The following is a 13,932-nucleotide window of genomic DNA, read 5'->3' on the forward strand; positions in this document are numbered from 1 at the left end:
TTCAGACTGAGCGATGTTGGTGTTACAAGCGGTCCTCCGACAAGCTTCTTTGGATGTTCCTCCCATTGCCTCCTGTGCAGGTAGGTTCAGACTTACCACAGCATGAATAGGCTGTAAAAAGTGATAGTGGTGATTCAGTTAACCACAGGACAACATGCTCGGGTATCTGCAAAGTTAATAATTAAAAGCCATTACCAAGTAGGCAGAAAATGTCTTTCTATTTATTCCCACAGAGGTGAGCTGTGTGGGAAGCTTTTAAACATAGAGTTGAACATTCATGGTGGTTTATATTAAACTTGGCTCATACATAAGGAGGTGAATACAGAGGTCCTGCTGTGACTGACAGCCTCTCCTTTGTTGCAGATGTTACAAATGGAAAAACAACGGAAACAATGTCAAGGTAAGGACATGTTTTTTTTTTTTTAAATAAAGTTTCCTGTGAATGTGCAACATACTCATGATCAGCCTGCCTGCATGTTAAAATTTCAATTAAAACATCCCTAATTTTCTAAATTATCTTGTTTCTTCTGGCTGTATTCCACTTTCAAGAAATACTTTAGGTATTTTGGAAAAATGATCCAAAAAGTAACCTAAACTTTTATTTTTATATCAGCTCAAGTCCATCTAGAAATCAACTTTTCTATTCTTTCATTTTTATTTAATTGTATTTTATTGTTTTATGAAGTTTGATCTCATCGGTTTTTTCTTTTGTGGTTTTATAAAGTACTTATTTGGTGAAACTTCTTAACATACATAATAAAATTGACAACAACTTTCATGTTGATTTTGCACTTTAGTAAATACAAAAATACCTTTCTGCTGACAAAATATTTTATTGATGATAAATGATTAATATTGACTGTCATTAAGTTACATGTAGTTAGCTGTAAAAGTATCAATACCCTCTACAGAAAACAGTCTTTTAATGTTTTTTCTAACTTGAGGTAATATTAATGTTTTGGAGTGGCTCAGACTGACCTGAATCCAGAAGAATTTGTAGGGAGCTAAACATTAGGGTGATGGCAGGGAGGCCTTCCATCCCCAAACATAAATCATAGGAATAAACTACAGTGGAAACGCTGCCAGCCGCTCTAAGAAGTTTGATTTCTGTTTTGTCTGTAAAAGGTTTTTCATTGCTTATTGAATAGTTTTCTGTATTATGCTAATTTTGTTAAAATGTAAAAATATTTTCAAAGCCAGGCCTCTTGTGCTCTAACACCTCTTGAAAAATACCTGTCTCCTTTCCTATCAGTGAAAAAAAAAGTTCTTGATTAAAAGAAAAGTTATTTTAAATCATTCACTGGGGTGTAAGTAAATTGGGGCTTAACCATAAATATAACAGATCTGCTATTTACACGTCTGCCTTGAAATTCTTACACAAAAAGTTTAACTTGTTTTTTGAGCAATCAGTGACTGCGTAACATGCAGTTATTATGCTGAGTCACAGCTCAAAGAGGCGGCTGAGGTGTTTGTGATGACAGAGATTGATCTTATGAGGGTGGCTTTGTTTTGCTAATTGTGTTTTCTGTATCTTGTGTTTGTCCTGCTCATGCAGGCTAATTAATGCTGCAGGTTAACTGCTTCAATTTGAATAAAACAAAACAAAAAAATAATAGCAATGAAAAAAGTAGCTGGGTCCGTCTGTCATCTTCTGATGGGGTTATTGGTCATCCAGGGTGAAAACAAGGGCACCAGGCTTTAGGTCTCGCTTGGTGGAGGTTTACTGCAAATCCTCCTCATATCCCCTTAAAAGGATTATAGTGTTTTCTCTCTCTCACTCTCTGCAGACCTACCAAAGGGTTTATTTACCAACTGCAGTTCCCAAGAGGCTTTATCACAGAAAGTAGAATTGTGTGTTTGATAGGAGCAGAAAATGGGATTACTTACTTTCGGTTTGCTGTGTTTTTTTTGTGATAAAGATGTCGTGCAGCTTGTCACACTATCAGACATCACAATACTGAGGTTTTTGTTGGGGAAAAAAATAAATAAAAGCCCTCAAAGGAGGAGAATGAAGGGTATTCACTGCAAAAATGACACACCTGTTGTTTTAGTGTTTTGTTTTTATAAAGCTTTCTGCGACTTGACTTTAATAAGCTCATTTATTTATTTGAAATGGTCACGTGTCGTGAGACAAAAGGTAACCTGAGCTCCTCGCCCAGTGAGGACCAGTAGGTATCTTGTTCCTAAGCTGCTCTTCAGTCCTCTGTGTTTGGTAGGTCACATTTTGTCATTCATACCACCTATTAAAATTTAACGAATGGATTTCTGTAACAATTTTTATACGTTTCATGCCTGCATAGTTTTTAACCCCTTAACCTGCAGCAAAATACCAGTGTGCTGTTTTCCCATCATGTTTTTCAGGGATGAGTGTTGAGGGGTTAACCGCTGCTTTTGAGTACAAATTACATTGGTTTTCATGCTACAAAAGACCTAAATCAATTTTCAAAGTCTACATGCTTACCAAAGTTACTTGAATGAGTTAAATAACTAACTTTATTTTGTTGTAAGTTAATCAAATTAGTAAAATTATAACTACTCTGTTTTATGCTGACTTAAACAGAAGCAACAAGAATAATCGATACATTTATATACAATTATTTCAATGAAAGTGCATGACAACAGCATGTAGTTAACCTTTTGGTAAATAGTTTTTCTAATTATATTTAAAAACCTACAAGATGAGGTGCTAAATACCAAACACGCTCGACAGGATTGACTGCTGCTTTTTTCATAAAGTCTTTTGACTTTATGAAAAAGAATTAAATAAGAATTGTCTAAATAGAAATGCATTTTTGTCCTGTTTGAACAAGTTGGCATGTGAGCTAAAATGTGCTGCTTATTTTGTCTTTATAAGAGTTTAAATATGCATCACATTTTTTACAGGATCTGGACATTTGCAAACTTATAGCTGAACTTAAATGGTACTGTAGATGTTATCTTCGTCTTTAAAGGGTCAGTCTCAAATATGCTGACAAAATAACGTTTAAAGTTGTCTTGAAGTAAAGAACAGTGTGCGCCTAGAGGAGACAGGCTGTGGTCACATGATTTAGGAACTGTCACAGACTTCCTGGTTTCCAGCCTGCAACATGAGATGCTTCATATCAGCCACCATTATGACTGGCTACATCTGCCACCTGAATATTTAAAGCCATCTGGGTATTGGATTGCAGATGACTGGTAAATTATTAATCCCTGGAGATTGGCTAAATTAGTCGAGAGCATTTCCATGTGAGGTAGCTGCAAACACTTTCAAAGAAGCAGGTATGTTTGGTTCTTGACTTTTTGATCTGAGCCTTTTATTTATCTTGAATCATCAATAATCAATGATTAATGTAAACATCTGTGAAGGGAGCTTAGTATAGATGGGACCTGTGCGATTGCTGCAGTGGATTGTTACTAAGTTATTTATTTGCAGTCAGATTAGCAGATCTTCTTTGTTTTGTGCCAACCTAAAATTAAAGTTTAGTTAAACTTCCTTTCAGAGTAAGGTACTGTATAATTACAGCAACGCATAATAATATTCCAGTAAAAATGTGAACAAACAAGTTAGCATTAATAATTAACAACCATGGGATAATAGTTACCTTTATGTTCTGCATTATACTGGAATAATAGACATGGTTTATAAAACTTAAGGTGTCTGTGAATCGACTGTAGGCTAAAGAACAGGTGGCTGGTTTTGTGTGGTTTAGGTTACAAAACAGAAGAGCAGTAATGAATGTTTGATCCTGTTGTGCTAACACTATGTAACTCTCCAGGACCTAAAACATGTTGAAACAGCTTGTGTATGTGCCCCTTTTTAAGTTTTTGTTAAATTAGAACAATGTTCCAGTGTTCTCGTGTAATTTCATGTGACATACTTGCTGAAAGGTTGCTAGTTTTTGTAATTAAACTTACTGGTAATTTGGTACTTTTCTTTAATGCAATTTGATGCAAACCAAATTGCATTAAACTAAACATGTAAACTTCCCTCACATGCCTTTTCCACAAAGGACAAACTGAAGGGCGTCAGATGTGCTGCATACTTGAGAGTGTCTGCTCAACACCCGTCTAAAATTCTTTGTGTTCTGATTTATGAACCTGTCCCCGTGTGACAGGGTTCAGCATAATTTTTCACATCAATTTTCCGGGTCGCCTAAAATAAAAGACTTCCCCTTCAGTCCCTCAGGGACACACAACCTCTGTGATGCATTAACATGTTTATGATGAGAAGAGCAGACACTGAATTGAAAATAAACATCCTTCTCCATCAGGTTCATCTGGAAAACGTGTCATTTTATTAAAAAGTGGGTGCATGCTTCCCAGCATGGAAGAAATGGGGTTATCTTTTGTGTCATTTTATTTTTTATGCTTTCATGTCACTTACTGTTCTCGCATGGTGTTTTCAGTCACAAGAAAATCATATTTTAAATATGGAAAAACCTCTAAAGCATCTTGATCATTTCATGAAGCTGCTTGTTCAAAGGTGTGGCGAAAGTTTGCTGCTTCAGGTCTGGTAATCTCTGACCAATCCAATTGATCTCCAGCAGATTGCACTTCTTAGTGTGCACAGCAAGTCTCAGTGGAGACGGCTAATTAAGTGACTGTGGGAAGCGCCACTTGTTGCCCAAGGAAGCATTAGCTGTTGCTATCGGTGTTGCTGTATTATGATCACTGGAGACTCTTCACTTGTAACTTTTCTCAGTGCTGATGAGTCAGAGGAACATAACACTTGCCATGTAAGTATAGACTGTGTTCTTACATTTAAAAAAGCCCCTAAAGCACCTTTAGAGGTTTTTGTTTTAAGATTATAATATGGCACCTTTGTCGTTATTTATCTCTCAGGAAACTGCTGGGATGATGGTGTCTGTGCTTCATTGTTAATAGATTTGATCTGTTTTTCTTTTTAGCTGATGTGTTCGGTTCTCATGCTGCAGCAATGTGACCTCTGTCAATCACAACCAGCTTTCTGTTCCCTGTGCAAAGCATTAAGCAATAGAAATGGGTTTAACATTTTCCTTGGCTTATTGGAACAACATTTTGACAGGATTTATGAAAACACTGTTGATCCTGGCTCTGGTTTGATCCACAGGAGATCTTTTTATGGACTGTATCCCTACAAGTCCAGCATGATTGGGCTGGAGAACCTGGGCGACCCCTCGGCCAACTGGGACATAGTGGAAACCATTGGGAAAGGGACGTACGGCAAAGTCTACAAAGTGACCAACAAAAAGGATGGGAGCCAGGCGGCAGTGAAAGTGCTGGACCCGATCAATGTGAGTCCAATCAAAGCTTGTTAATTACTCAGGCTGCTCTGGTTACCTGGGTGAAGTCGACCCCATCACCTTCTTTAAATTAAAAGAAATTGGTGCAAATTCCCATTTGTCCCGTTATCTTTATAAAGATATAAATAAATGTTTCCAGAGGTCATCAGAGGTCAACCGGGCCCCTCACACACAAATGTTTCACACAAATTTCACCTAGTTTGGGAAAAGGTGTCTGTGCCATCTGCACTCAGATGTTTCCTAATGTGGCTGATTAAGATGGTTTGTTACTTTAAATGTCCCCCAATGTTGGTCTTTTGAGGCTTCGCATGTTTCTGATGATCCTCTGGTTTAATAAACTTGTTTCAAATGACTGATTACCTCGTCGAGTAATGAAGAGCACTGAGCCCAGACATCCATTACTTGGCAGAGCTTCTGGCAACCGGCAGCTACATAAACACGGTTCATACCTGTTCATTTTTAATGAGCATGTGCAAAGTTGTTATCTCCGTTTGGCAGCATAACAATGACCACTGGGAAATATTTGGTGGAATTATAATCCAAACTACGGATGGTACTTGATTATATAAATTCATCCTTTATTTTTTGTATGTCATATAAAATAATCCATAACTGTAAAATTGTTGCACATCTTTCTTCTAGTGTCTGTTTGCCAGGTGATTATTGTGCTTTTCTTAAAACAGCTCAAAATACACATGCACAGCTGAGGACTTCTGGTCCCGCTTCATTGTTTTTTCTGCTCACAATCTGCATAAATGTTTTATGATTCAGGCTGTTCTTATGCTGTCATAGTAATTATGCTATCATAGTAATGCTGCTGTTATTTAATAGCCTTTGGAGGTTAAATATGAACTTTCCATTTCGAGGTAATGGAAAGACATCTTAGATATAATCATTTCAGCCTATGATTAGTTTGGCTGTTTCATGTCTATTAGTTGTTTTATACATTTTTGTCTCTTTGAGCTCTCTGTTATGTTAATGAGGGTTGTGTGTTGTCATGATGATTCATGTCTGACTGAAAGCTTTATTTATTCTCGAGACTAAAACATTTGTTGTTCTTCATAACTTTGACTTCCTGCAGCATCCGAGCTCCTCAAACAGAGTAGGTTGCAAGTCTTACCAGTGAGCCTCCGGTCATTTTTCTGTTTGACGGCGATGCTGTAGACCCTGTATTGGCCACCCCTGTTCTGAGACCTGCCTGTGTTTGTGTCCACCATCCTATCAGTCCGATCCACCACGATGCTCCCCTCAAGAAGACGGAGCTTCCTCCTGTCCCATCGCTCTCCCTGATTAGACTGCTGACACTATCACTCAGACATCCAGGAGGAGAAATTCTGCCTCTGTGGTTGTGGATTTTTCCCCCCCTCTAAGATTTACTTTGATAGAAAAGTGGAGCCAGCAGTAGTTCATCTTGTCCGTGTGTTACTATTACGCAGTGCGATTCTAATCGTTTCTACCTGGTGTTGCTCTGTAGCTAAAAATAAATAGTCACACACCCAAAAAGCATTTCTCTGTTAATCCATATTGTTGCATACTTTATAAGGCTGTATTAATAGTTTGCTTGTTTGCTTCTTTAAGGATGTAGATGAGGAGATTGAAGCAGAATACAACATCTTGAGGTCTTTGTCGAACCATCCTAATGTGGTGAAGTTTTACGGCATGTTTTATAAGACAGACAACTTATCTGGGGGACAACTCTGGCTGGTACTGGAGGTGAGCGCTTCCCCATGTGTCTTTATCAAATTGTTTTCAGATTTTCAAGTGTAATATTGAACCCCAACTGGTGCATCCATCTTCTTTCATTTACTTCTCTTTCTTTTTTTCTTTTCTTTTCTGTACTTTTCTTTCCCTTTCTTTTCTTTTCTTTTATTTGTGGTGAATGTGAACAGTGTCTTATGTTGTAATTTTACCCTCAGTCAGTGACAATCAAACAAATCTTTTGATGCAGAGAGGAAATGTGTTTGACTGTTAATAAATGTGAAGGACTTTGGATAGTAAAAGAAACTAACAAAGCACAGTACCTCAAAATGAAACAATCAAATTATCCAAATCCAAAGATTCCTTCTTATTCATATAATAACATAAACAATATAATTGTCATCAAATCCAGAAGGCAACAATTTTTTTATATATTTCAAAGATAAACATAACAAACTCGTCAGCATTCACCTGTGACTTAAAAGTGGCAACATCATAATGGCATCACTTAATCTGTTACCACTCTATGCAGGCTCTTTGTCTGCAATAATAAATATTCACTCACCCCAGCATCCTGAATACTTCAACTGGCACCAGCTGGGGAACGCCTGACCTAATTTATGATTGATGCATTGAATTTTCTTATGTACTCAGATAATATTTAAGAAAAAAAAATAGTAGAACAAGACCGAGAGGGGACAAAAAAAGTCACTTTGCTGTCCTTAAACTCGACACTCTTCATCCCAATACACAGGCACTTTACAAAAATGGAGCATACTTCTGGGATTTGATCACAAAAATTGCTTGATTTAGTCAGATTTAAATCCAGATAGCATAAGATGTTTGATGTACCAACATACATAGCAAGATAGAAAGTAGTGCATCTGCAGCCGAAGTATTTGGAAATACTCTGCAGGCTTTGACTGCACTTCTTAAAAAGCCTGATGCTATTGTGCTGACTTGTGAGACTGAGCTTCTGTCTCCAGCTCAGATGTGTGGCCTAACCCTCCCCATGAATCATAATTTAGGGCGGTGAGTGATGGACGAGTCACCAGTATTTCCCTGTCTCCCTTGCAGCTGTGCAACGGCGGCTCCGTCACAGAACTCATCAAAAGCCTGATCATGCGCAGCCAGCGTCTGCAGGAGCCCGTCATCTCATACATCTTGTACAGTGCCCTCTTGGTAAGCTGGCAGCTGATTTTAAATAGCAACTCAAATGCAAGAATATTAAATTTCAGGGCCTACCAAAACATCTGTACCCTTTGACATTTTCTGCTTAGTTCACTACCCCAAAAAAATGCAATGTATTTTATTGGGATTTTATGCGATAGGCCGACAAATAAATTATGCATAATTTGAAAGTGGAAGAAAAAACATACGCATTTTTTAATGTTTTCTTAGTAATTAAAATATGAGACTTTTGGATGAATCTCTGGTCCAATGCTCCTAAATCAAATGGATAAATGATCTCCTCAGCAAGGCGAAGCTGCAGAGTCCAGCTAATGACCCGATTACTTCATAGTGGTGGGTTAAAGCAATAGTCCTACTAAATGTTGCAGGACCATGCTCCTGAAAGACCTGAGTTTCCTGATCTAAATGTTTTACTGAGGGGAGAGTGTATTGAGAGTGATATTCAGTTGCTGTGGTAAATTACAACAGGGTTTTCTTGCTGCTTTTGTTTCAACACTTTTCAATGAAAGCAAAACGTTTTGCTAGATAAAAAATATACAGCTGCACTGTATTTACAAATAATGAATAACATCATAGTAAATGGAGCTAAATCCATGCTACCGTTGCCCATTCTTACTTTCACTTTTAAATAAAATAAACTGTCTAGTTTTTCTGCTCATCTGTTTGTCATTTGTGGACGAAATGCGAAAAACAGTGAAAATAAATTCTTGAAGTCTCAACTTGTCTTTGCTTAATTTCAATATTAATTAATTTTTTTTAACACAGTCTGTATTTTTGGTTCCCAACTTTAAAGGGGCTGCAGCATTTGCACAACAACCGGATAATCCATCGTGACGTCAAAGGAAACAACATTCTCCTCACAACTGAAGGGGGAGTTAAACTGGTTGACTTTGGTAATTATCTCACCAAAAAGAATTGCTTAGAGATATTAATATCTATTTTTAAAGTTTTTTTTTTTTTAAGTATGACTGATCTTTTGGCAGTACAACCTTGATTGTGAAGAATGAACACAAGCATGGGGTAAATCATATGAGGTGCTCCGCACTCTTTAGTCCCCCGCTCACCATAACATCTTTTTATTTCATGGAGCGTAGCCTGAACCCGAGGCTATTATTGCTCGTTTAAATTGCATTATTTGATGCTTTGCATATTAAGAGAAAGCTGCTTTGGCAAATGACTTTGAGTCGCCCCCAGGCGTGTTTATGTCCCCTAGTGTCATGGAGATGAAGTGGACTCATGCTGATAAAAATCTGTCCTACATAATTTGAAATGATTATGGCCTATTATTATTACTGCTTGGCAGTTTGCCACAGCAGATTGTACACAAGGATTTATTGATCAATTCTAATGTTTTGCACCTGTTATAAATCTGACTCTGGGTTTTAGGGTCTTTTATGCGGCAGAAGGTGAATTTCATTGTCTTCCTCTGCAGGTGTTTCTGCTCAACTGACCAGTGCACGGCTGCGGAGGAACACATCGGTCGGGACACCGTTTTGGATGGCTCCTGAGGTCAGGCATGTGCATCTATAAAAAAACAAAAAACACATGCTTTAGTGCCTGATCAGTGGAGTCCTTATGTGTTACCCAGAGTGCCTCAGTTATTTTAGTGAGCCTCCCTCCTCTGTGTCATTGTGTATTCCCCTCCTGTTCTCCGCCACGGGTGAAGCTCTTGAGGTTGCCTCAAGGTTAATAGCCGGGAGTCTGAGGGCCCCTCGGCTTGCTCCTTGGCAGAAATGAGGTGCGGTGATTGGGCCGGTCGGGCTGGGACCTCAGGGGCAATTAGAATAAACTCAGCTGGAAAATGTAATGTCACTTATAATTATTGACTGTGGGAAAGCGGAGCTCATACCGGCAGCTATTCTAAGCTGACCCAGCTTGAATTTGCTTTAAATAAAAAGGATTTTCAGCTTTGAGTCAGTCGGCCAGTTTCATTTTCATTCAACCCAGTTCTTAAGTAAAATCTGACCTATTTTTTATTTTTCCATAAATTAAATTTGTCTTGCATCGTTTTTAAATTTCCCTGCATGTTTTGGGGGGAAATGTAGATTTTGTTTTGGACTCAGATGTTGTGTTACGTTGCCAGGTCATAGCCTGTGAGCAGCAGTACGACTCCTCGTACGACGCCCGCTGTGATGTGTGGTCTCTTGGCATCACAGCCATCGAGCTGGCAGACGGAGACCCCCCGCTGGCTGAGATGCATCCAGTGAAAGCGCTCTTCAAAATCCCGCGGTGAGTCCAGTAGAGGGCGCTCTTATCACACAGGTGGAGTGAAGTTACACAAAGACCACAAATGTTGCCCTCTGCCCAAAGTCAGTAGAACAATGTTAAACACTAGAACTGTTAAACAGGAAAATCATATTCCCTCTTACAGCTGAACATGTTTGTTTTTTAATATGATTTGACATATGGATGCCCTCATTCTTATCTACAAAGCAGGCCTTGTTGTATAATGATGAAATCCATGCCATAAGAAGTCCTTAAAGGAATTCCTATGATATATATTCTCTGGAAATATTCACTTCTAGCAGTGGTGCATGCCTGACAAGGGGGGAGACTCATGTTTGACCTTCTCTTGACAGCACAATCGTGCAATTATCTCTTCGTTTGTGGAAGATGTGCCCCTCTGATTGCAATTTGCATTAGTGATTAGCTCCATTCACACCGAGACGAGGCTGTCAGCACCCCCCTTAACCCTCGCCAATCCCGCTCACAATATTATCTCTCACTCACCAACATGCAGGAGCCCGGCTTGTGCGGCAGAAATTATGCGTGCGCTTCATCAGCGCCACATTTTACCCAGAAGGTAGGGTGATTGTAGAAGAAAGCGCTGACTGATGGCTGGATGGGTTTGTTAATATACATTGTGTTCCATTGCAATGCTTTTTCCATTGAAACGTGAAGATTTTCTTAATTTTTCCTAATTTGATCCTTGCCATTTTGTTGCATGCTGACCAATGAAAAATGTCTAATTTAAGAATATTTACAATGCTACTGCCTAAAGATTTTATACACTTTATTTGAAGAAATATGCTTTGGTTCATGATTGAGAGTTTCAGCAACACATTGAAGGAGAGTTTAGAGCAAATCAAAAAATTATAATGTGAATCCATCCATCCATCCATCCATCCATCCATCCATCCATCCATCCATCCATCCATCCATCCATCCATCCATCCATCCATCCATCCATCCATCCATCCATCCATCCATCCATCCATCCATTTATTGATTTGTTTTTCCAGTAGTCATAATCAGAGGGTGAGAGGTGAGGTTCACCCTGGACAGGTTGCATGTCCATCACAGGTGATGCACAGGACAGGATTTGAACCTCGGACCTTTTTGCTGCTCCACCATGCAGCCCTCTTTAAGGATTATTTAGTAAAAACCTATTGGACTCAGCCAACTAAAAAACCGGGTCTTTCACGAAGACTGATCCAAAACATGTGGCTAAATCTGCATGGAAATGTTTAAGAAAACTCAAAGTCATCCTTCCTGCCTGGTAGTGATTGAGCTGATGAGAAGAGATCAGATTGGAGGGCCCAGAACAATAAACTCTTATCCCCGACCAATCCAATATGTTCAAATTAAAAGGTCTGCATTTTTAGATTAAGCTTTTTCACACACGTGACTGTAATTCATCTTCATTTGTACATCAAATTCCACTTTATTCATTCAAAGTTTTACTGAAATGTTTGAACAAATACATTTCTTATACAGACACTCCTCCCCTCTCTGTTCAAGTTAAAGTATACACAGTCTGGCCTTTTCCTTTGAATTGTGACCTGAAAGGTTTAGTGGTTGTTAAATAAATCACAGTGTGTGTATGGAGGCATGAAATGATTCTTTCACCATGACATTTATCTCAAATGTACTTTCCCCCGATGCTGCAGCGCCGCAGATGAATTCAGGAGGAAATGCTCGTATCACTCCTGAAGGAATTACTTTCTAAATAAGAAAATGTGTTTCACCTTTGGGCCTCCGGTGGCGGCGCCAGTGATTCATGATAAGATCTTAGAGATTCATCTTTTTACATGGCTTTGACGATTCTAGTGCTTCTGAGTTTTTAAATGTATTTTCCCATTAATGCATCACAAAGGCTTTCCAGAAGAGATTTTTCTTCTGTTGGATAGTGCTTGACTCATACATGTTTGCACTAAAACATGCAATAATTCAGATTTTCCTCATATTAATGAACTTAATGAGTTCCTCTTCAATGTTGTTAATCTTGTCTGTATCACTTTACTGATTCTCTAACACTCTCTTGGATAAAGAGCTGAAGACAATCCCAGCTGCATCGGCTCATATTTTGCCTCTGCTGCTGTAGGAACTGGAACTAGCCAAACAGACGTCCAGCCAATCAACATGTGGCCATTATGACTTAGCAAAAGGAGCACAGCAGTATATTACAGGGTCACCTGTACTTTTTCTCTGATTGTAGTTAAAGTTGTTAAATTAAACTGAACTCTTTAAGAAATCACAGATGTTTACACTTTTAAGGCGAAGTTAGATGTTTGTGTTATTTTTTTTTACTTCAATATCAGCTTATCATTAGATTAATGAAAATATTTAGGTGTGCTGCAGTGTTGCATGATAGACCTATAATGTTCTCTGTGGCTGTGAGTGAACCTAATGAAGCATGACAGAAGGCAAAGCTGTAAAATCATCAACTGCAAAATTAATTAGTGACATCAAAGGTGTTCTTCCATATTTAGTATGCAGGAAAGGTTAATTGCTCGCGCTGGTTGCTCTCGGTGCTATAAAGCCTCAAAGTGTCCAAGTAAAGTCAAACCAGAGGGTGTAAAATTTGTTGTAAAGGTTAGAGAGGCAGCAATGACAGACAAGGTTGTGATTGTTCATCCAGATCTCTGTCGACATTACACACACATTAAACACGGCGTGCATCCGTCGGGGCGAAGACCAGAACGAGAGAGATGGAAGATGGAGTAAATGATGGCTTGTCAGGGGCAACAAGGCCTAATAAAATCACAAAGCTTAGGGAGAGAGCTTCAGACTGGTCAGATGCAGAGAAACGGCTCTCATAAAAATTATAACAGAAAGTTAGGGTCACCTATTTAGCTTCCATTTGCTAAGCAGCAGCAAATGGAGACGCCGATCAACAGTGTCTGAAAAGTTATTTTTAGAAATCCTGAAGTCCTTGGAGACGTTCAGTCAATGGTTTTACTGCACAACAAGACAACACTCAAAAAAAGACACATTGACACAAAATAAAAGAGACTAAAAGCAGAGATGTCTTTGGTCAGAGGCATCTGCAGACCAGCTGCAACAGGACATTCTTTCAGTAACATGCTTTTCTGTCTATTATGACTATTTGAGCAGAGGTGGTGAGTTACTGCAACGTCTAATCTCCCATTAGGATTAACAGTTTTTTTATTATATTGACAGCTGAACATTCAGGTTTTGTAAAACTTGAACAAATAAGGAAACTACAATAATTATTTGCTCTAAACAAAGTGTGAAAAATAAACATGTCAAATCAGTCGTGAGAAAAAACTGTAAAAACATAAAACTAAAACTTTTTCTCACCTCATTTGACTTTTCTGACTGAATTAATTCTCCGAGACATTGACATAGCTGAAAACCATACTCCTTTTTAAAAAGCTTACAAGATGCTAATCTAGTAGTTAGCAGGTCAGGTTTGTATGAAACAGCCTCATCATGCACTATTAAAAGAAAAGCATCCCACCTTTAATTTCCAATTGGACTGCTTGCTGTCATGTCTTGGAGTTTATCTTTTTTCCCAAAGAAAAAATTTAATTCC

The 13,932-nt window shown here is 38.5% G+C and overlaps 1 protein-coding gene across 1 annotated transcript in view; it reads left to right on the plus strand.

The window, feature by feature from the left end:
- Positions 1-13,932, plus strand: part of myo3b (myosin IIIB) — a 75,402-nt gene continuing 61,470 nt past the window's right edge. Inside the window, exons 1-9 of the mRNA XM_055032313.1 lie at positions 1-80; positions 364-400; positions 5,072-5,255; positions 6,346-6,366; positions 6,843-6,977; positions 8,040-8,144; positions 8,947-9,046; positions 9,586-9,662; positions 10,237-10,382. Of these exons, the coding sequence (XP_054888288.1) occupies positions 14-80; positions 364-400; positions 5,072-5,255; positions 6,346-6,366; positions 6,843-6,977; positions 8,040-8,144; positions 8,947-9,046; positions 9,586-9,662; positions 10,237-10,382 (872 nt within the window). The 5' untranslated portion in view covers positions 1-13. The remainder of the gene's footprint in view (positions 81-363; positions 401-5,071; positions 5,256-6,345; positions 6,367-6,842; positions 6,978-8,039; positions 8,145-8,946; positions 9,047-9,585; positions 9,663-10,236; positions 10,383-13,932) is intronic.

Source organism: Poeciliopsis prolifica, unplaced genomic scaffold, assembly GCF_027474105.1.
Source record: "Poeciliopsis prolifica strain line A6 unplaced genomic scaffold, Auburn_PproV2 SCAFFOLD007, whole genome shotgun sequence".
Taxonomy (NCBI): domain Eukaryota; kingdom Metazoa; phylum Chordata; class Actinopteri; order Cyprinodontiformes; family Poeciliidae; genus Poeciliopsis; species Poeciliopsis prolifica.